A 19,772-nucleotide genomic window follows, 5' to 3' on the forward strand; every position below is an offset into this window, starting at 1 on the left:
CTCCAGATTATAGGGTGGCTTCTGCCAGATCACACTTTGCACTTTGGCAAGAGGTATATGAGAGGTGATAAGGCCCAGCCCCTGACTTCTGGGTAAGATGGCACGTGCACCTGCCCCCATGTAATTAGAAGCAGGGATTCTCGGGGTATCACATGGGTGAGTAGTGATTTGGAGGGAGAAGTCAACCGTACTTGTGAGTGTACAGACCCCATTGTGCCAACCTGGCACAATGTGAGACCGGCACCTGTGTTCAGTTCAGTGGATGATTTGTGCTCAAAGCAGCCAAGCAAGAACAGGGCAAGCAGATCCAAGAGCATTTATTTAGAAGTGGAGCTATGGCTTTGGTTTCTAAAAGCAAACGGATGGTCTTACAAACATTCGTGCAAAATTATTTGAAAGGGGATAAAAGCAACTCTGACATCCCTCCCACTCTATCAATTTAAGCCAAATGGAGCACAATCTACTATAGACAAAAGACAGCTAGAATTATGCCATGTGGGCAAGAGCTGTCCCCACTGGTTCCCCATGCTCCTCTTCTAAGTGAGGATGATGAAGTTTGGATTCATTGTTCTATTTGTAAATTCTGACGACAATGGTCAGATGAGGACATGGTGGGGTAGCGCTCAGAGAAAACTGGAGAGATGGGATGAAGACGCACAGTGGACAGGCACAGATGTGCAGGTCTTTCCGTCCTGTCTGGATGAGCATTTAATTCCTGACCAACCTGAACGGGTCAGTCTTGTGTGGGTACCAGGACTCCCCCATTCCTACCAAGGCTCACTTTATAGCCAGTCTCCTGTTTCCCTACTAATCAGGGCAGCTAGTAACTAAGGAATAAAACAATCACGCCATAAACTCTGTGTTAATCTACCCACATGATGCAGCCCAGCTGGGCTCAGCACGCGGCCCAGGGCCTTCAGAAGATGGTCTTCCTCTGGGGAGAAGATGTAAGCGGGCCAGTGGTGGGAGTCCCACCATCAGCTGTGACCCACCAGCTCCTCAGCCATGGCCAGGAAGGAGGCACCAGGTTTGTGGGTGTAAGGGCGTGCACGTACACAGAAACTGCCACACCCACACCCCACATACCACAGCAGGGAGGGACTATCTGTTGTCCTTAGCTTAACCTTCCTGTCATTTTCATAAATTCTGAGCTTTGACAGCGACGGGTCTATACGGATGTCACCCAGAAATGTCCAGCAGTCCTAAAGGTCACCTTTTAACCAACATCCCCCCCTTATCTGCCCCTCATAGTTGGGTGTCCTGGATGCCAGCCAGATCTCACAAATCAGGTTCATTTTCTACAGGGGAGCAGGGGTTGTGTCCAGCCACATCTCATACTGGTGTTTACTAGCCCCTGCCACCCGCAGGACCCTCCTTTGGCTCATGTTCATGCCGTACGACTATGCATGGAGTTGGTGGAGAAGCGTGCTGGTTATGAATGAGTTACCATAAAATGCAAAGAGCCATCCCAACACTAAATGCTACCTGGAATGATGTTTAATCTCTGAGGCTGCAGAGAACAGTCTAGAACCTTGCAGGAACTCAGCGTCGAGTCCTGGATAGTCGTGATGGATCTCTGGGCTGCTGAGCAGATACTCAGGAGCACCGACTGCGGGTGGCGGCACCCTGAGGACCTGCAGAAAGGGAATCAGGTTACCCGGGGTTCCAGTCTCAGTTCCACGATTAAGTGGCTGAGTGATCGTGGGTGATATGGTTCCTTTGCCCCATGGGGAGGCTCTGCTCAGACACTGTCTAGATTGGAAAGCCAGTGAACAGCCAGCAGAGAATGTAATACAATCTCTGGGCTGACTTCCCACTGCTGCAAACACAAGACATGTGAAAATGACCTGCAGTCACACACATACACAGGACCTCAAACAGTTCTTGAGTGTTTACATTGTCTCTGTGTGGGGCTCCCCCTCTCAGTGTTGACCCAGCTCCGGGTCAGCCATGTATAGTGTTGAGTTGGGGAGCAGCAACGTGGGAAGAAGAGGAATACCAGAGTCCCAGCACACAGCCACAGTTTATTAAGGAATGAATGGAACTGCCCGTGACCGAGAACTCCTCCTGGGTCAGGCGAGGTGGGTGTGCGTGGCCACTTACCCTGCCTCTTCAGACCAATGGGAGATGTCTGCTCTTAGTCCACCAAGAGGTTTAGTTCCATCAGTGTGACTCCCACTTGGCACTGGTGATACTGAGAAGGAAATGAGTTTAAAGAGAGCAAACCTGCTCCTCTTAACACTGGTCCTTGTCCAGAAAGCCTGAGCTGAGAGAGGGATCTGGCAAGGGAAATCACGCCCGTAGATTCATGTGACATTTATTCTGATCTCCATCAGTTCCAGCTGGGCTGAACTATATCTGATTCAGAAAATCACCAAGGAGGGCAGAACTCTGGATAGAGGCTCATGGTGACATATAAATATCTACCATGGCCTACATTTTCTGTCTCTCTCCCTCTCTTTGGAGAAACCCAGAGAACAAGTACTCATTGCAGGTGCATGTTCGAACTCAAATTTCTCCCTCCCCATCTCTTGAGATGCAGAGATCATCTGAGGAGCAGCCCACATCTGGCCAAGCTTGTGTGCAAGGTGTCAGAGGCCCTGAGGTAGAGCCTGGCATCTCTTCCTGGGCAACAGGGGTGCGGTTGGTGCTGGGAGCACTGGCTTCCAGTCCTACTCCTTCAGCAGTCCCAGTTTCTTCAGGGCCTCTCTTCTGTGCTCATCAGGGATGCCTTTGGGGGAGATCTTGACACTGACACAGGGGGGTCTGGGAAGCTTGTCCCGGCTCTGTCCTTGGTAGGAGAGATGCCTGGAGCTCTGTTCCTGCTCCAGGTCGGCCAACTTGCCCACCTGGATTCCAGCAAAGTCCTTCCCGGTGCCCAGGGAAGCGGGACGGGGCCGGGAATTCCGCAGGATGCTGGGGGAGCTCTTGTCCAACAGAGAACTCTTTTCTAGAGAAGTGCTGATTTTGGGATTGGGGTTTTTCTCAGCAGACAGGTAGCTGCTCAGCCCCACACCCGAGCGTTCCAGAGTGTTGGACTTGAAGTTCATCTGTCTCAAGCCGGGGATGCTGCTATCTTGGAGTGTTAGCCCTGAGTTTGACTTGGGCTGATTATTTGCTCTTGAAGCCTTTGGGATCGAAATGGGCATGGACTTGGCAGTGGCTGAAATCTTCCCCGAAGGAGCTTCCTGGGCAGGAGTCAAAATCTTCCCTGGGGGAGCTCCCTGAGCAAGAGCTGGAGCCTTCCCTGGTGCAGGTTCCTGAGTTGCTGGAGCTGTAGCCAGAGCCTTCCCTGCAGCTGCAGAGCTCTGAGCTGGAGCCAGGTCAGGTGCTGCTGCTGAGGATGGGGCAGGGCCCTGAGCACGGGGTTCCTTGAATCTGAAGGAGCTAGTGGGCTTGTTCATGTGGAAGCTGGGCTCTTCCTGGTCCTGGGGCAGTCCCAGCTTCTCCAGCGCCTCTCTGCGGGCTTTCCTCTGCTCTTGTAGTGAAGACAAGCCCAGTCCAGACTCTCCAGGCGCAGCTTCAGTGTGGCGGGATAGCCAGCTCTGGGGCTGGTTGTGGAAACTGCTCCGGCTGCTCTTTATGACAATGTTAGGTGGCAGCTTTCGGGGCTTAGGGGCTGCCAGGGGAGCTGGCTGGGCACTCAGATCACCTCCTGATGTCAGGGGTCCTGAGTGCCCTGTGGGGCCTTTCTCATTGGCCTTCTGGGACATGGCTTCTTTAGAGGTCTCTTCTCTCTTCTGGGGGTGGGACAGCAGCGCGTGGAGTTGGGATGTGTCGCGTGGCTCTTCCGGCCGCTTGGACAGGTGCTCTTCCACACACTGTTCTGGTTGGGAGTCCCGGAAAGCCTCCGGTGGGGGGATGATGGCCACGTCCAAACCGAGGACAGCCTCCTGGGGGCCAGCAGGAGCTGGACTGGGCTCACCACACTGGCTGTCCTGCTGTTTGTCTGCTCCAAGCCCCACAGGTTCTCCAGGGATGTGGCTGTTTGGCTGGCTACTGCTGCTGGTCCAGAGGTTCTGGTTTCTGCCAATATTTCGGGGGAGGCTGTAGGAGCCAGACCTGAGGCCCAGACCTTGGGGCTCAGGAGGACAGAATGAGCTGATCTGAGTCTCGGTCCTTGGCTCTGGATTTTGCTCTATGGTCGTCTCTTTCGGATGTCCTGTGCAGATGAGGAAGAGGCAACAAAGAGAGAACAGACAACAGAGGTGAGAGCCTTGCTGCAGTAAGAAAAGCAAATACTTCCTGAACTCCGATCTCTGACGAGTAACAAATGGGCGTCATTTTGTTTGGTTAAGTTTAGTTGTGTTGGCTTTTAAAGGGGCAGCACTCAGTTAGCAGATCATTTTCTCAAGAACTAATTTTTCATGATAGTTGGGAAGACAGTAGCCCTCTGACTGCTCCCAATCCTGACTTGGGGTCTGCCCAACCATCAGTAGATGCATTGCAGGTAGAAATAGGGTTGAGACAGTTTATCTGCAGCTCTTGTAAGGCAAGAGCTTATGAACAAGTGACTTGCTCTTAAATTCTACCTTCTACTTTGTCCTGTCAGCACCTGGAGAGACACATAACAGGTAGAGTGTCCCTGAACCACAAAGTGCCATGGTTCCTTTCTTTCTAGCAAGCTAGGCAGATACCTTAGTCTCATTGGGCCAGGGAGTCGGCTTTTAAGAGCAGTGGGGACCAATGTGCCCACTCAATGCTCTATCTCCAGGGAGAGCCTAACACACGATCAATAAATATTTGTCAAGTGAGTGAGTAAAGGATTGCAGCCCTGATATGAGGGACACGGTCTGTGGGAGCAAGGTGCTTTCCACACCCTGAGCTGCATGGCCCCGTACTCAAGGCCACCCTGTGTGCCGTTGTGTCCCCTTCTCATGTGCTGCACACCTCTGGCTCTCAGCCCTCTCCACCAGGGCCTCAAGGTGCCACCCACTGGCACAGGGGAGCCCTTCCCTCTGCTTATCTCCTGAAACCTTGTCCTTTGCTGGGTCACCCAGATTAGCTCCGTGGCCTGACTTAGTCTGTCCAGGGCCAGCCACCCAGGCCTCCATGGTTCGTTTACTTCTTTGGTCGTCTCTGCTAGAATTTTTTTCCATGGAAAACAGGAGCTGCTTCACCTCATTTCCATCCCAGATCTCTGATACTGTATAAAAAGATTGGAAGCTGGCTTGTCAGCATTGCCTCCCTCCTTCCATGGACTTTCTTTGGGTCAGGAAAGGGCACTTTAATCCTTTTCCTGCCCATGACCCTCAGAACAGAGGTAAAAAGTGGCCAGAGGGATGTGTTCAGCTTCTAGATATCTGCAGAGGTGTTGTCTCAGACAGTCTGGCTTACCCTTGGGGGCAGGTTGGCTTTGAGGCAGCACTTGGAGGCCTTGGGGTGTTGTAACTGGCTCAGACTCATCGGTGGACAGTCCGCTATCAGTTTCTGTGTCCAATGAGCCGATTGCCGCTTCCAGGAAGAGTAGACATGCCTTCTCCTCAGCCGACAGGAAGTCATAGATGCCGTCACTCTGCGTGAAGAAGGAGCTGTGAGAGGGAGGTCCCTCTGCAGAAACTGGCGGAGCCCAAGAACTGCCCTGCCGTAGGGAAGGAATGCTGAAGAGCTGGAAGCTGTCCGCAGAGCTACCCCGCAAGCCTGTTGGAGGTGCTTCCTGAAACTTCAACCCCAGGGAAGGTGGAGAATGGCAGGTTGTGGGTCTACTAACACGCAGCCCGGCTGGCTGGGCAGGCATGTGTAAGGGTCTTCCTTTAGCTCAGACCTGGGCTTAAGTTCAGCAGCTTAGGATATTCATTCCAATTGTTTCGTGTGAACTTTGTCAAGAGTTTCACTGTGCTTAAAGCTCTAAGTCATATAGGTAATACTTTGAAACTTGAATAGTCTTGCTTTTAACTTTTCAAAGAAGTTCTGCACACTTGATTTGATATTTCAAGGTCAGGATAAAGACAAACAGTTGCAGCCAAGTACCAGCTGTCAGGCTGATGGGAACAGCAGCTTGACTAGGTACAGACACATTTTAGCTAAATAATTTGTACTTGACTTTGAAAGAAATTCCATGCAAGCTTTTTTTCCCCCTTGTATTTACTTTTCTTAATGGCATTTGGCTCTGGCTAACATTCAAATAAGTGTGTACTTCTTTAGTAAATATTAACTGAAGGGGAAGGTGAAGAAACTGGGTGGTACAAAGAATGGAAGAGTAACTTTGCATTAGTTATTAAATAGACATGAAAGTAGGATATTTATTTTAATAGAAAGCACACAGGGTCTTTGGAAATGATGTTAGGGTCAATGATGATGATGAGTCTTCCCATGTTCTCTCATGCCAAGAAGGCTGATGGCATAGATACTCTTTGAAGGAGCTTGAAAGAAAGTCAAAGGACAATGTAAGAAATTGAGAACATAAGAAACTCAGCCTGAGCTTATCTTTCTCCTTCTATGCTCTGGAACACTTTTATGGCCAGCAAATGCTTAGAGACAGTCCTAAAAGTATCTTGGAGGGATGGGAGAAGGCTGTTGAATAACCCCTTCGAGTTGTTCCTGCCCTTTAGAATCACCTGTCAGCTGACCCACAGAAGTCTGTATGTCAGGGAAAGTCCTAAAGATAGCCCCTGGAAGCCTGAAGCCAACTCATAGAGTTACTTGAGCAAAGATCTTTTTTATTGCCCTATTTCTTCTAAAATAGCCTGGTCATGCCTAAGCCAACTCAGAGTTTCTTTTGTGGGTGACTCACTTTGAACACTCTTAATTGGCAGATGATGGCATGTGACTATTCATACTGGCCTCAACCTCAAAGAATCAGGAAGGAAGTCTGTCTGGGTCCACCATCGCGAGTCAAAAAGAAAATATGTATGGGTTGCCTACACTTTGGATTTGTGTATGTGTGTGCGTTGTGTGTGTGTTTGTGGCTTTTCCCACTCCACTTTTATGTATCAAAATTCAAAGGCAATGGTAAATATCCTTGACAGTACGTACAGACTCTACTACTCAACATCAGTATCTCTACAGCAGAATCATAATCCTTAACTTTTGAAATACCTCCATAGGCTAGCAATCAAGTATAAATTCTCCATGGTTGTCATGTATATAAAGAGGCTGAACAACAAAGACATGCTTTCATCTGGACACAGAACAGATTTATTCTTTCTCTCCAGGCTGAAACTAACCAAGATTTAGATTCGTGCCCAGAAAAATTACAACTGATTACACATCTCTCACAAATAAAAACAGTGACTGCCAGACCGTTGTCTGCTCCCAACTGGGATGTTCCCTTCCTACATGGAGGTATGGGTCAACTGCTTTACAAGCATCTCGTTTATCCCCTCTGAGAACCCTACAGGTTAGGGGTGGATATCAACCCCATCTCAGAAGGGAAGACACTGAAACTTGGAGACACTGAGTAATTTGCCCCAGGTCAGGCAGCTTTACCTAAGCAGGGAAACCAGATGTGTTTGACTTGAATCCTTGAGGAAGTCAGAAGGAACACTGGGACTGCGGCACAGAGTTTCAAGAAGCCACACGCTACAGTAGGGATCCCTATCTCACACCCACCATGGACTCCGAACACAGCCCATTCTCTCTTAGCACAGACCTCTCACCCAGTGCAAACGAGAGCTGGGGGAAGATCTCATTTGTCCTGTTGCCCTTTGAGGCTACCGCACCCTATTCTTTATGAAATGAGGGGTGACTCAGAGGCACAGAGCACCCTCTGATTTTGTGATTCACTCACTGACGAGGAGGATGAAAGAGAAGGTGCAGTGAGTGATGACGGGTGGCAGAGCAGGGCAGGGTGGGGCGGGGCAGGGCAGGGCAGGGCAGGTGTACGGCAAGCGGACAGGCTGCGGGAGGGAGAGTACGTACAGATCCCGAGCGGGTGGAGGTGGTGCTCATCATGCTGTCGCAGCTGCCGACGCGGGTCACAGGTTCCAAGCCAGGCCCTGCTGGCCACAGCTCCCTTTCGGGCATTGCCCGAAGCAAGGCGCAGGGGTGGCAAAAGGGGCTCCCAGAGGGGAAGCGAAGGGAAGTGAAGAATGTCCCAAACCGGGCCTGAAAAGAGAAGATCAAAGCCACGTATGAGCCAGTGCTTCTGCAAGGCTCTTGCCCAGGCCCTGGGGCAGCACAATGGCAAGGACATCAAGCAAGCAGAAAGCGGGAAGAGGGGGCTGTGAACAGCTGTGATCTCCACCCCCAGCTGCATAGCATGAAGGACGCACAGGCCGGCTCAGATGCATGCAATAGGACACACTTGAGTGTAAGAGGCAGTTTAGCCAGAGAGCAGCTGCTGTCACTTCTCTTAGTTTTTCCCTCTGAAACAGCTTAACCTACACTTCCATGACCATAAAATACATATTAAAGGGCTTGAGAACTGAGGTTCTGAAAGTAGTTGTGTCTAGGTTCATGTCCCACTCCAGCTGTTTACATATGCGTGACTTTGGCCAAATTACTCTTGGGGTCTGTTTTTCCTTATTGAATAGGGTTAATGAGAGAATGAAATGAGATGCCATTTAGTTGGTAGTAAGTCCTCCAACATTTAATGAATAAGCCAATAACTACCCTTCTTGTGAGAAGAAAAAGATAAGAGCCTTGGAGGCTCAAATTACATTAAGCAAAGGAAACCAGAGTTTAGAAAAGAAGGGTTCTGGTTAAATGAGAGAGAAGGTTAAATGACCTCAAAGGGTCATTGTGAAAATACAATATAACGGACTATTCCATGCAAAACTCAGTCTATGGCCCAATATTTGTCAGCTGCGATCATAGTCAAAACCCTCAATACCATTCCAGCTACCACCACCCTGGCTGTTGCCATCTCCATAGCCTGGGACACATGAACAGGGCACCTGCAGTGTTTGACACAAGCCCACTCTCCCTCTGGCATGCCAGTCCTGGATTGCTGCTGCCTATGAAGTTCTTAAGTCAAACCAGAGGAGTGTTTCATGTAGCTTCTTCCTGGCTCCAGTTCCTAAGGGGAAGCAAACTGAGGGGAAGCAAGCTCAAACTCCTGAGGGAAACTCCAAGGATTTTCTTAATTTGTGTATGGGAACAATGTACCAGAATTGGCCAGGCCATGATGACTCTTCTATGTTAAAATGAAATTTTGAAAGAATTTAGAATGAAAAGCAGTTCCAAGGTAAAACAGAGACATAGGTAAGACCTAGAATTATAATACAATTTGTCTAATTCTGTATATATATTGTTCCAGAAATACCAAGCTACACCTTCCATAATCTTTCTCCGCCCTACTACTATTGGGCAATAAGTCACAGAAAAAAAAAATGTATTCTAGGGCCAGCACTGTGGTGAAGCAGACAAAGCTACCACCTGCAGCATCAGTATCCCGTATGGGTACTGGTTTGCAACCTAGTTATACAACATCTTATCCAGCTCCCTGACAATGAACCTGAAAAAGCACTAGAAGTACTTGGGTCCCTGTACCCATTTGGGAAACTTAGGATACGCTCCTGGCTCCCAGCTTCTACGTGGCTCAACCCCAGTCATTGCACCCATCTCGGGAATGAATCAATGGGATGGAAGATTTCTCTGTCTCTCCCCTTTCCCTCTCTGTAATTCTGTCTTTCAAATAATAAATAAACCCTAGTTGCAACCTGGTGACACAGGGTTTAGATGCCATAGTGATAGCCCCTGGGCCTTTGTAAGTCTAGTGCCAAAGTCAGGGTTGAGTGAGGGTGGGTGAGAACTTCTTCCAGTGCCATGGTGCTGGTGAGTACGGGGCTTTGCAGAGTGCCTCTTCTGCTTGGGAGAAATGCCTCAAGTGGGGCAGATCAGTGGGACAAGATTTATTTGGTTCATCAAGGTCCAGAGCTCCCCAGGGGTCAAGAGGAGACTAGAGGGACCAAACACCAGATGAGTCCAGTGGAAGCTCAGTGCTGGGTGAAATGGCATCTTAGCTTCTCTATGAGATTAGTCCCCCAACACCCAGAACCTCAAGAAACAGGAAGATGAGGAATCACACGGACAAAGTTCAGTCATTTCAGCTATGCACTTCATGGATGACTATTCGGGTTCGGAGAGCCACGGCCCATTCCAGCCATTCTTTAGGGTTGAGGCCACTAAAGCAAAGGTAATCCTGAGCACCCAGCCCGTGCACACAGAAGGCACTCAAGCAATGCTAGATAAATAAACGTGTCACTTGTTCTAGTCTGTTGGGTGGAGCAGTTGGAAGACTTCTTGGCTTCTGACCTTTTAACTTCAAGCTTTTTCCTAAATATTCTATTTCTCAAAGAATATATGGAAGGTGGGCAAGGCTTCCAGTTAACTGGCACTTCCAAGCCCCTTACAGGAGAAGGTGGTACAAATGGTGTAGATCAAGATGTTCTTTTCAAGAGGTCAATGTAGACCAAGGGTCTGGTCTTTGTTCCCCATTTTCTTAACTGTGGAATACAGTGTTTAATATTTAAAGTGATTCACTGTCATTAAAATAAGACTTTCTATGAATGGATGAGCAAATGCAGTCTTTTACTTTCAGAGAAAATGGCTGCCTGTGTTCACACTTTCACAGGAGGTAGCTAGCTCTCCTCTGCCTAGGAAAGCCTGGCACGCTCTCCCTTCAGGATCTAGGGTGCCCTGAAGCAGATGGAAAAGACGAACACAGCATAGTGTAGTTTACAGAGGGTCTTAGGTGTGCTCATTTGATCTGCAGACTAACCTGGAAACACAGGCACAATGTGACATTGGCTTTACAGATGATGACCCAGACCTGCATGCATAGGGCAGCCTGTGGATCCCAGTCCCCATCTGCCTAGAAGGTCTCGTAAGGACTGACCAGGTGCAAGAGAGTTGCAAACTTGAAGCGTCATTGCCACCCCTGAGTAAATAGTAAAAGGCCAAAGACCACCCCTTCTCCTTCATCTTTATACCCTGGTCACTGAAAGCCATCTGGTTTAGCTTTACATTTCCAGGTCATTTTATTGCCTGGAACAACAAAGAATATTTCCAGAGTAAAGAAATGACATCAAATACCACTGAAGTGCACGTCATCAGGCATGACCAAATCACCACAGAGATGAGCCAAAGCTAACCTGAACCAAAGCTAAGTTAACTCCCAGGTAGCAGCACCTCACCCCCATGTCCAGCTTTCTAAGAGTTTGTGTGGTAATAAAGTTACCTCTTCCTCCCAGCATTCCGCCCTCTTCTACTTGCCCCAGCTGGACCTGGATGTGGTATTTCCTTCCACTGACTTTATAGACCTTGAAACTTGAGAGGTGTTTCTAATCTGATAAACAGCCCAAGAAGCAAGTCACTCAAGGTGAGAATCTTGTATCTTCTAACCCTTGACCTTTCGGGGGGAATTGAAGAGGAGGAGGGAATGGGTTAAAAATTCGCACAGGCTATTGTCAGGGCCACCCATCCAGAGGGGTATTAAATATTAACTACTCTACTGAAGCCACTCAAGCCTTGCAAGAGAGTAAATAAATCACATGTGGATTTTCAAAGGGGGGAGCACAGGGAGTGGCCTGAACCCCATCCAGTTGGCTAGAACAAAGCCAACCAAGGCCCTCTATCATCTTCCTCCTATGGGTACAACCTCATGGCTTCCAAGAGCTCAGCTCTCTGTCTCTCCTCAGAGAGGCTGCCTATATCTCTCAGCCAAATGCCTCTGCTTTTCATGATGTCCCCCAGAAATGTGCCTTGGGCTACAAAACATCTAAGAATAATGCTGGGAAGATCAAAATTTGCACTATAGGTCTCTCTTCCTCTCCATGAACACGTGTGTGTGTGTGTGTGTGTGTGTGTGTGTGTGTGTGTGTGTGTGTATTTAGACAACATTTGAATCTTCTCTGTTCCCAGTGGGTTGGAGGCAAGGCATGGACAGAGCTAGTAGCTTCACACAAGAGCTGTGTCACTGGTGTATTTTGGTGGAGAAGTACTCCAACGATGGTGGTCACAGGCACTGTGTGCTCTGTGGGTGAAGCTAAAGCCTGAAGCTTCAAGTGCCAGGATCAGAAACCCAACCTACTCCTCCCGATTGAGTATACCAGGCCCTGAGAGTGGGGTCCTGGGGTCTTTCCACCTTGTCTCTGCAGCAGGAGGAAAAGAGGTGACATCTCGAGCCACAGTGGTGACCCATAGGACACATCACTGAGCATTGAAATGAGAACTGGACAGCACTTACACCACTTGCAGCTTCCAGCTGATACAATTGGGGGGGGGGGGAGAACACAGCAAACTCATCACCCATGTCAGTTTCTTCTCTTGGTGGACTCCTTCATGCTACCTTGGCCTGAGTCCCACCTGGAGCCTTAATCAGACTTGACATGCTGCCATGAAAACAGCTTTCTGTTTGTGAGTCTGTGTCTCTTAACAGGCAAAGTCAGAAAATCAATTAAATTAAATTAAACGTGACTGCATAACTGGATTGCCCAAAGATGGACTGGTAGCTTGAGCTGGAGCTTTCCCAGTGTGTGTGAATTTCCTGCCCACTAACAAACAACCAAATGCAGCTCACACCTCACACACCTGTCCACAGATAGCTCCACTGTTGAAATGTCCCGACACTACACTCATTGCTTAGATAAAGGCAGACACTGAGTTGTTCAAGTGAAGGAGCATTTTGGTTTCAATGGGAAGTTCTTCACTCACCTGGCGAACCATGCCTGATCTGGACTCCCTCGATTTCCTTCATGAGCACAACTCAGTTCACTTCCTCAGGGATGGAAATTTCCCAAAGAAACCTATTTACTTCTCTTGCCATTTGCTCAATAGGTTTTCTCAACCTAAATCGCTAAGTGAACAGGATGAGTCCCAGCCCTAGAATCCACAAAAGTACTGCAGTTTCAACAAGCTCCCAACCTCCCAGACTTAGAAATTTAAGGAGCAGATGGGAGAACCCCTAGCTGAGGACTCCCCAGTCCCCCCCACCACCAACCCTCCTCGCTGCAGAACAAGCAATAGCTGGTTAGTGGTTAACTCACCTTCACTGGGGAGGAGGCTGAAGAGAGGAAAGGAATACCCTTTGGTTTCAAAGGGCGGAGATGGAGACTGAGACTGGTCCCCAGCCTCCTGCTGTTTTCTTCTCCTTTTGACCTCCTCTGTCTTACCTAGACAGGTAAATTCTTCACAGGAGCTGCCTCACCCCACCCTGCCGCTGACTCCCAGCCAATCCCAGCTTCCCCTGCCCAGGTTTCATTCCAGCTGTTTCTCCCGGGAGGGTGTGGGAGGGGAATGGGCAGGGCGGTGCTGCTCGCACTCAGCCAATCGCCTCTTGACCCCTAGCCCGCTTAGAGCCAATGGAGATAGTTTAGGAGAAGGAGGAGGAGCCAGTATGAGCTGAGACTGGGAGAAAGGAGGGCTGACAGGGAATGTGGAGGCCAAACGCACTTTTTCTTTAAACTCTAGTGGTAAAGGACAGTCTACTTGGCCGAGTGCTCTGCTGTGGGACTGTGTGCAACTGTTTTCTCCCACGCGGAGCCAAGCATTCCTGGGAATTCTCCAGGTAAATCCTTGTGTGGTGGGTTTTGTCACGAAATTACCTGGCTTCTCAGAGCTCCCTCCATGCAGCCTTGCCCAGCAGCGGCCCCGTAGTGTCCGTCTTACAGCCAGGGAGGCTGCAGTGGGGCTGCCCGTCCCCTAGCTCTCGCCTAGCTCTCTCAGGCTCATTTTCTACTGGGGGGAAGAGAATCCCTTTTGTCTCCTGAGAGGTCGCTGAGCTGATCAAAGAGGGACCCCGGAGAATGTCCAAGGAGGGAACACATACAGTGTTGTTTGGGTTTCTGGTTTCTTGGGCTGTTCACGGAAACCTTCAACGCGTCCTAATAAAAACAAAATAACCAGTTTAGCAACTCCTTTCCTGGGCAGACTTTTGGCACCTGTAGGGAGAAGAATCCACTGCGTTCAGGAAGGCCTCTTCCTCCAGGTATGCAGCCTCTCTGGCCGGATAGGCGTTTTCCTGGGAGCTGGTTTTTCCTGCATGTAAATTATTCCCATACCCATCAGCTTTCCAGGGATTTCACTTGAACACATGAAAAGAGTAGGGGAAAAAATGAAAGGAACTCAGGTAACAACTGCTGAAATGTATTAAACTCTAAACATTTCATGTTTGTTTCAACTTCAACAAGGGAGGTATTAATGCCTACATGCTTAGGGTTAAAAAACTTGAGCAAGATCGTGTAGCTGAGAAGTGACCCAGCAGGGATTTTCCAAAGCTGGCAATGTTATCAACATGATACCAATCTGCCTTTGTTTTGGAAAAAAAAAAAGAAAATCCCAGTGGGAAATATGAAATGTAGTGACAATTTGCAGGTCTGATTCTAATCATTAGATTCATCCTTTCCCAGTTTGTGTCTGGCTTGTAGCTATTTATGTTTTAAGACAAGCTGACACGTGGCTTTCATCTTTTTTCTTTGTTTGATCACAGCTGGGTAGGAAATAAGAAGTGCAGTGAGCCTTTGGCCAAGGTGAAGAAGAGGCAGAGCAGGACTAACGAGAGGAGGAGGCTGGAGGCACCTGCCAGCCAAACGCAGGGGACAGGGCTGAGGGAGCCTTTCAGGACTCTGACTTGATGTCTCATTCACATATGTATGATGTCACAATACTAACGCAACAGGGAGAACACTTCCAAAGCACAAATTTAATGTAACTAGAGTTACACCCAAGGATGAGGCTGCTGAAATTGATCCAGCTTCATAGGTGTGTGATTTGAACATTTGCTGACAAATGAATTGATTTAGAAGCATTAACCTCAAAGAGGCTAATATTTCTGTGAACACAGTTTTTTGGTTTATAATAGAGTTAGAACAACTAGGGAGGGACCCCTAACTTTTCCCAAGTAAAAACAGAAACAAACAAAATCTTTCTCTTTTCATCCTTCCTTTTTCAGTCTTTTTTTGTTTTTTGAAAATGATGAACTATTTCAGCCATAACACCACTGTATTCAACACCCAGTTCAGTAAATGTCACTGTTGTAGTGGAAGTCACCGTTAAGTCTCCACACCCCTACTCTACATCCAAACACATCCTAGCTACTACAAAGTGTTATCTTGAATTTGATGCTTTTCATTCTCCATGCCATAAAATGATTTCCCCTGGAATCGATCTCATTTTGACTTTGCTTTATTTTTGGCTTAGAAAGAAAAAACAAGCTGCTAAGCTTCCGAGAAGCCTGAGGAGGAGGAGGAAGCCTGAACTACAAAGAGGGACACCCTGGTTGATGTAGGTCAGCGCTGGAGGGAAGTGTGTGTCTTTGTATATGAATTCCTGTTTGATGATCCGTCTCTGAAACCTGGTGGCAGCCTGGCTCACCTGACTCATCTCTCCCCCGATTCTGCCACCTTGCAGGCTCTTGTGGCACAGTCACCTTCCTGGCTTAAGAGGCTCAGCTGCTTCCTTCCCCAGTATGACCTCTCTTCCACTGAGTCACACACATGCATGTGCACATAACACTACCCACAACAATCTTTGGCCAGTCTGTCTTCTTTGGGCCCCGTATAACAGTGCAAAAACAGTTAAGGACCTCCGTTCTAGCCATTCTAGACCTAGTCATTCACATTCAGTCACTTCTTCTAATCAGTGACCTTCTTCCTTTCTTCTCCTAAAGGAAAATCGTGTTACTTTGAACATAAACCAACACATCCCGAGGCCGTGATGTTCATAGTACTTTCTGTTGAAGTACTAATATTTCTGGGTGTGACCTCTTAAATATTGGGGGAGGAACAATTTTATTTCATTAGAAACTATAGGTTCAAGGGTTTGCTTTAGTTAAAGAGAAAATGGCTAGGGAGGGGTTTGAATGTGGGTATTTATAATTTGACTATAAGCCATGGGATTGATAGGCCAGAAACGTCAAAGAAATCACCAAGTTCTTACCAAAATCATATTTGTGTTAAACCTACAACAATTAAATGGGAACTAAAGGGTAATTAAGTGTGTTTGGATGAAGAAATCCTGAAATTACTCAATTGTTCAGTAGTTTCTGGGAGTTGACTTTTCTTTCCTTCCTTTTTGAGATCATCCCTTTGGTCCACCTGTCGTGGACATTAGAACGGAGTCGTCCTTTTCCTTCCAGTGCTGTTTTGAGTCCTGGTTGCTCCACTTGTGATCCAGCTCCCTGCTGGTGCACCTGGGCAAGCACTGAAAGACTGCCCAAGTCCTTGTCTCTGAGCCCACACGGGAGACTTAATTGAAGCTTGTGGCTTCTGACTTGAGCCTGGCAGTTACGGAGTGAAAAGCAGATGGAAGATTTCTCTCTGTCACTCCTGCCCTGTGAAGCTCTGTAATAAAATAAATAAAATAATTATTTTAAAAAATAAGTGGCATGTATATATGGCTAAATCCTTACCTCAGAAGCGCTGGGATCCCATATGGATGCTGTTCATGTACCAGCTGCTCCACTTCCCATCCAGCTCCCTGCCTGTGGCATAGGAAAGCAGTAGAGGATGGTCCAAAACCTTGGGACTCTGCACCCAGATGTGAGACCCAGAAGAAGCTCTTGGTTCCTGGCTTTGAATCAACTCAGCTCCAGTCGTTGTGGCCGCTTGGGGAGTGACCCAATGAATACAAGATCTTTCTCTGTATATCCTTCTCTCCATAAATCTAATCTGCTTTTCCAATAAAAATAAATGAATATTTTAAAAAGAAACTTCGCTTATGAAAAAAATTTGAAATTTTTTTTAAATTATGGATTAAGATTTTTGAAGCCCATTATGTTGATGGATAATCCCTCTGATAAGTCTGTGGTTTTGCTTTATGTTTTTCCTGACAACTTGTCCTTTGGCATCTTCTAGAATTTTATTTTATATATTATTTAGAATAAATGGGTATTAGGCCATCAGGATTGCTCACAGAGGTTTTTGATTCTGCCTATGAGTTTGAGATACTATAAGGGGCCCTGGCTCAGGGTCCTTTCTACATTATACTTTAATGCTTTCCTTGAAATATGTTGACTGATTGTCCTCTTTAAAACATCTCTAATATTACTCATGTTCTTTATTATCATGGATATCTAAAAATCATTTAGTAAGTGTAAGAAATCCTGTGTAATAGTCCTGAGAAAGGACTGTGGCTTAGAGTAAATAGACAAATGGAAAGGTCAAAGAACATTATCAGGTAACACTTGAATCTCCTAGCGAGTTTGTAAGAGCTCTACCTAGAAACATTGGCTGAAATTGCCAGTTTAAGAATTTATTTTGGTGATCAATTGTGTGGTGAAGTGAATTAAGCCACTGCTTGTGATACCAGCAGCCCATACAGGTGCCGATTCAAGATCTGGTTGCTTTACTTCTGATTCAGATCTCTGTTAGTGTTACTGAAAAAGTTGTGGCTTTGGCCTAGCGTCACCCTGGTCATTGCAGTCATTTAGGGAGTGATCCAGTGGTTGGAGGAGTTCTTCCTTCTCTCTCTGTCCTTCCTTCTCTCTCTATAATTCTGCCTTTCAAATAAAATAATCTTTTAGAAGAATTTGTTTTGATTCCCAAATTTTGTTAGTTCTTCAAATATTCTTTACAGAATTTGCATAAAATATACCAGCAGTATGAATTTATTGCTATTTATTTTACTTGCTATGAAAAGTCATCATTGACAGTAGACAAAGTCATGGAACACACTCAATGCGACAACAGCTACAAGCAAGACAGACTAATCAGACTGCAACCACTTGCCTCTTATCTGCTAGTGACTTCATTTCCAGAAGTGTTAGCTTTAATCTTTGACTCCACATGTCAGCATTTCCTGCTCTTTCTTTCGACTTAGTATTACTGGTCTCCTTCAAGCTACTAATACCTCTTTGTCAATCCTACAACAGGCAGTTTGGTCTCACCATCAATTTTCTGTAACAGTCACAAATGGGGACTCTGTACTGCCAGGTAGTTGTCACACATTTCTCTAGGAAGCTGGACTTCCCATTTCTTAGGCTACTCTTCTCTCTTTTCAACATTTTCACCTCTCTTTAACTCTCCCCATTTTTCAATAATAACTTTGCTACAAATTTTTTAAAAAATCAGTGACAAAACAGCACCACAGGAGCAGGAGGCCCATGCTTCCACCATCAATTTACACATGTACTTTCCTCTGACCTATTTTTTGGTTTCTCTTTTGGAACAACAAAATGTTCTTCCCATTGACTGCCGTCATCGACATGTGCTATGGAGCTCGTCTCACTTGCTCTTCATTGAACGAGTCTCTTCTGCATCACTCTTTTAGCTTTTTCATTCCATTCCCACCAGCATTCAAATATGCTGCGATGTGGGGCAGTGACTCTGGAACCCCTAGTCCAGATTTGAGTCTCTGCTTTTCAACTTACTGCTCTATGGCACTGGGCAAATTATTTTACCTTTCAAGCCTCAGTTATCTTGTTTACAAAACTGGGTTAGTGATACTACTAACAATAAATTATTTAATACATGTGTAGTGCTTAGAAGTGCCTGGAACATAATAGAGACTCAATATACATGAGTCACTGATAGTTTAAAGCTTAACAAAACTATCTTTCTTCCTTGATCCCTCATCTTTCTCTGGCTATGTCCAATGTTCTTTGTCTCCCTTTCTCAGGCATACTTCTTTTTCTTTTTTTTTTTTTTAAAGATTTATCCATTCTATTTTTATTGGAAAGGCGGATATACAGAGAGGAGAGACAGAGAGGAAGATCTTCCATCCAATGATTCACTCCCTAAGTGAGCACAACAGACGATGCTATGCCGATCCGAAGCCAGGAGCCTCTTCCGGGTCTCCCACGCGGGTGCAGGGTCCCAAAGTCCTGGGCCGTCCTCAACTGCTTTCCCGGGCCACAGGCAGGGAGCTGGAAGGGAAGCGGGGCTGCCGGGATTAGAACCGGCGCCCATATGGGATCCTGGGCGTGCAAGGGGAGGACCTTAACCACTGAGCCACCGTGCTGGGCCCGATACTTCTTTTTTAAACATTATTATATATATAATATATACAATATAATATATTATATACAGAGAGAGAAAGAGAGAGAGACAGACAGAGACAGAGAGAGAGTGCTCCAATCTGTTGGTTCATTCCTTACATGCCTACCCCACAGTGCTGGGGCTGGGCCAGAGCTGAAGCTGGGAGCCAGGAACTCAGTCTGGGTCTCCCAAATGGCTGTTAAGAACCCAGTTACTGGAATCACCTCTGACTCCCATGGTTTGCATTAGTGGACAGTAGAGCTGGGGTCAGGCATCAAACCCAGGACACAGGTATCTTAACCAGAATTCTAACCACTAAGCTAAAAGCACCCAGCTCAGGTACACTTTTTGGTGTTTATACTATGTTGAAATAATTTTTTACCTTTTAATCTGTCTTTTCAATTTTTAATTTACTTTTTTTCCTCACCAAAGCTACACAGTTAAAGCACTCTCTCAAAATGCTCTAAAACAATGACACCTGATAAATGGACAGATACACAATTCTGTGCTCTCCAAATTCTGGCATTCATAATCATGTAACATGCTTAGATGCTGTAGCTTAATATTTTCCCTTTTTTTAAAGATATATTTATTTTTATTGCAAAGTCAGATATACAGAGAGCAGGAGAGACAGAGAGGAAGATCTTCTGTCAGTTGATTCACTCTCCAAGCGGCTACAGTGGTTGGAGCTGAGCCAATCCAAAGCCAGGAGCCTCTTCCAGGTCTCCCACACAGGTGCAGTCTTCCAAGGCTTTGGGCCGTCCTCTACTGCTTTCCCAGGTTACAAAAGGGAGCTGGATGGGAAGCAGGGCCGCCAGGATTAGAACCGGTGCCCATATGGGAACTCGATATGTTCAAGGCGAGGAGTTTAGCCACTAGGCAACTGGCTGACTTTCTGCAAGACTAGGACTTTTT

General features: G+C 46.9%; 1 protein-coding gene and 1 long non-coding RNA gene across 3 annotated transcripts; one reads left to right on the forward strand and one right to left on the reverse strand.

Annotated features, from left to right (window-relative positions):
• Positions 1-333: 333 nt before the first annotated feature.
• Positions 334-8,017, reverse strand: CUNH1orf116 (chromosome unknown C1orf116 homolog). The gene is made up of 3 exons (XM_040985579.1): positions 7,861-8,017; positions 5,338-5,515; positions 334-4,162 (listed from the first exon to the last, which is right to left on the reverse strand). Exons 1-3 carry the CDS (start codon positions 7,963-7,965, stop codon positions 2,673-2,675), a joined length of 1,773 nt encoding a protein of 590 aa, XP_040841513.1. The 5' UTR covers positions 7,966-8,017; the 3' UTR covers positions 334-2,672.
• Positions 5,005-15,739, forward strand: LOC121159999. Of its 2 annotated transcripts, none has more exons than XR_005884476.1 (3): positions 5,005-5,649; positions 11,136-11,263; positions 15,082-15,739. It is a non-coding gene; the product is annotated as an uncharacterized LOC121159999 (long non-coding RNA). The 2 variants fall into 2 exon arrangements; XR_005884477.1 differs by lacking the exon at positions 15,082-15,739 and adding an exon at positions 11,806-11,828.
• The last annotated feature ends 4,033 nt before the right edge of the window (positions 15,740-19,772 follow it).

This window comes from Ochotona curzoniae, unplaced genomic scaffold, assembly GCF_017591425.1.
Source record: "Ochotona curzoniae isolate NIBS_2020 unplaced genomic scaffold, NIBS_Ocur_1.0 contig_430, whole genome shotgun sequence".
Lineage (NCBI taxonomy): Eukaryota > Metazoa > Chordata > Mammalia > Lagomorpha > Ochotonidae > Ochotona > Ochotona curzoniae.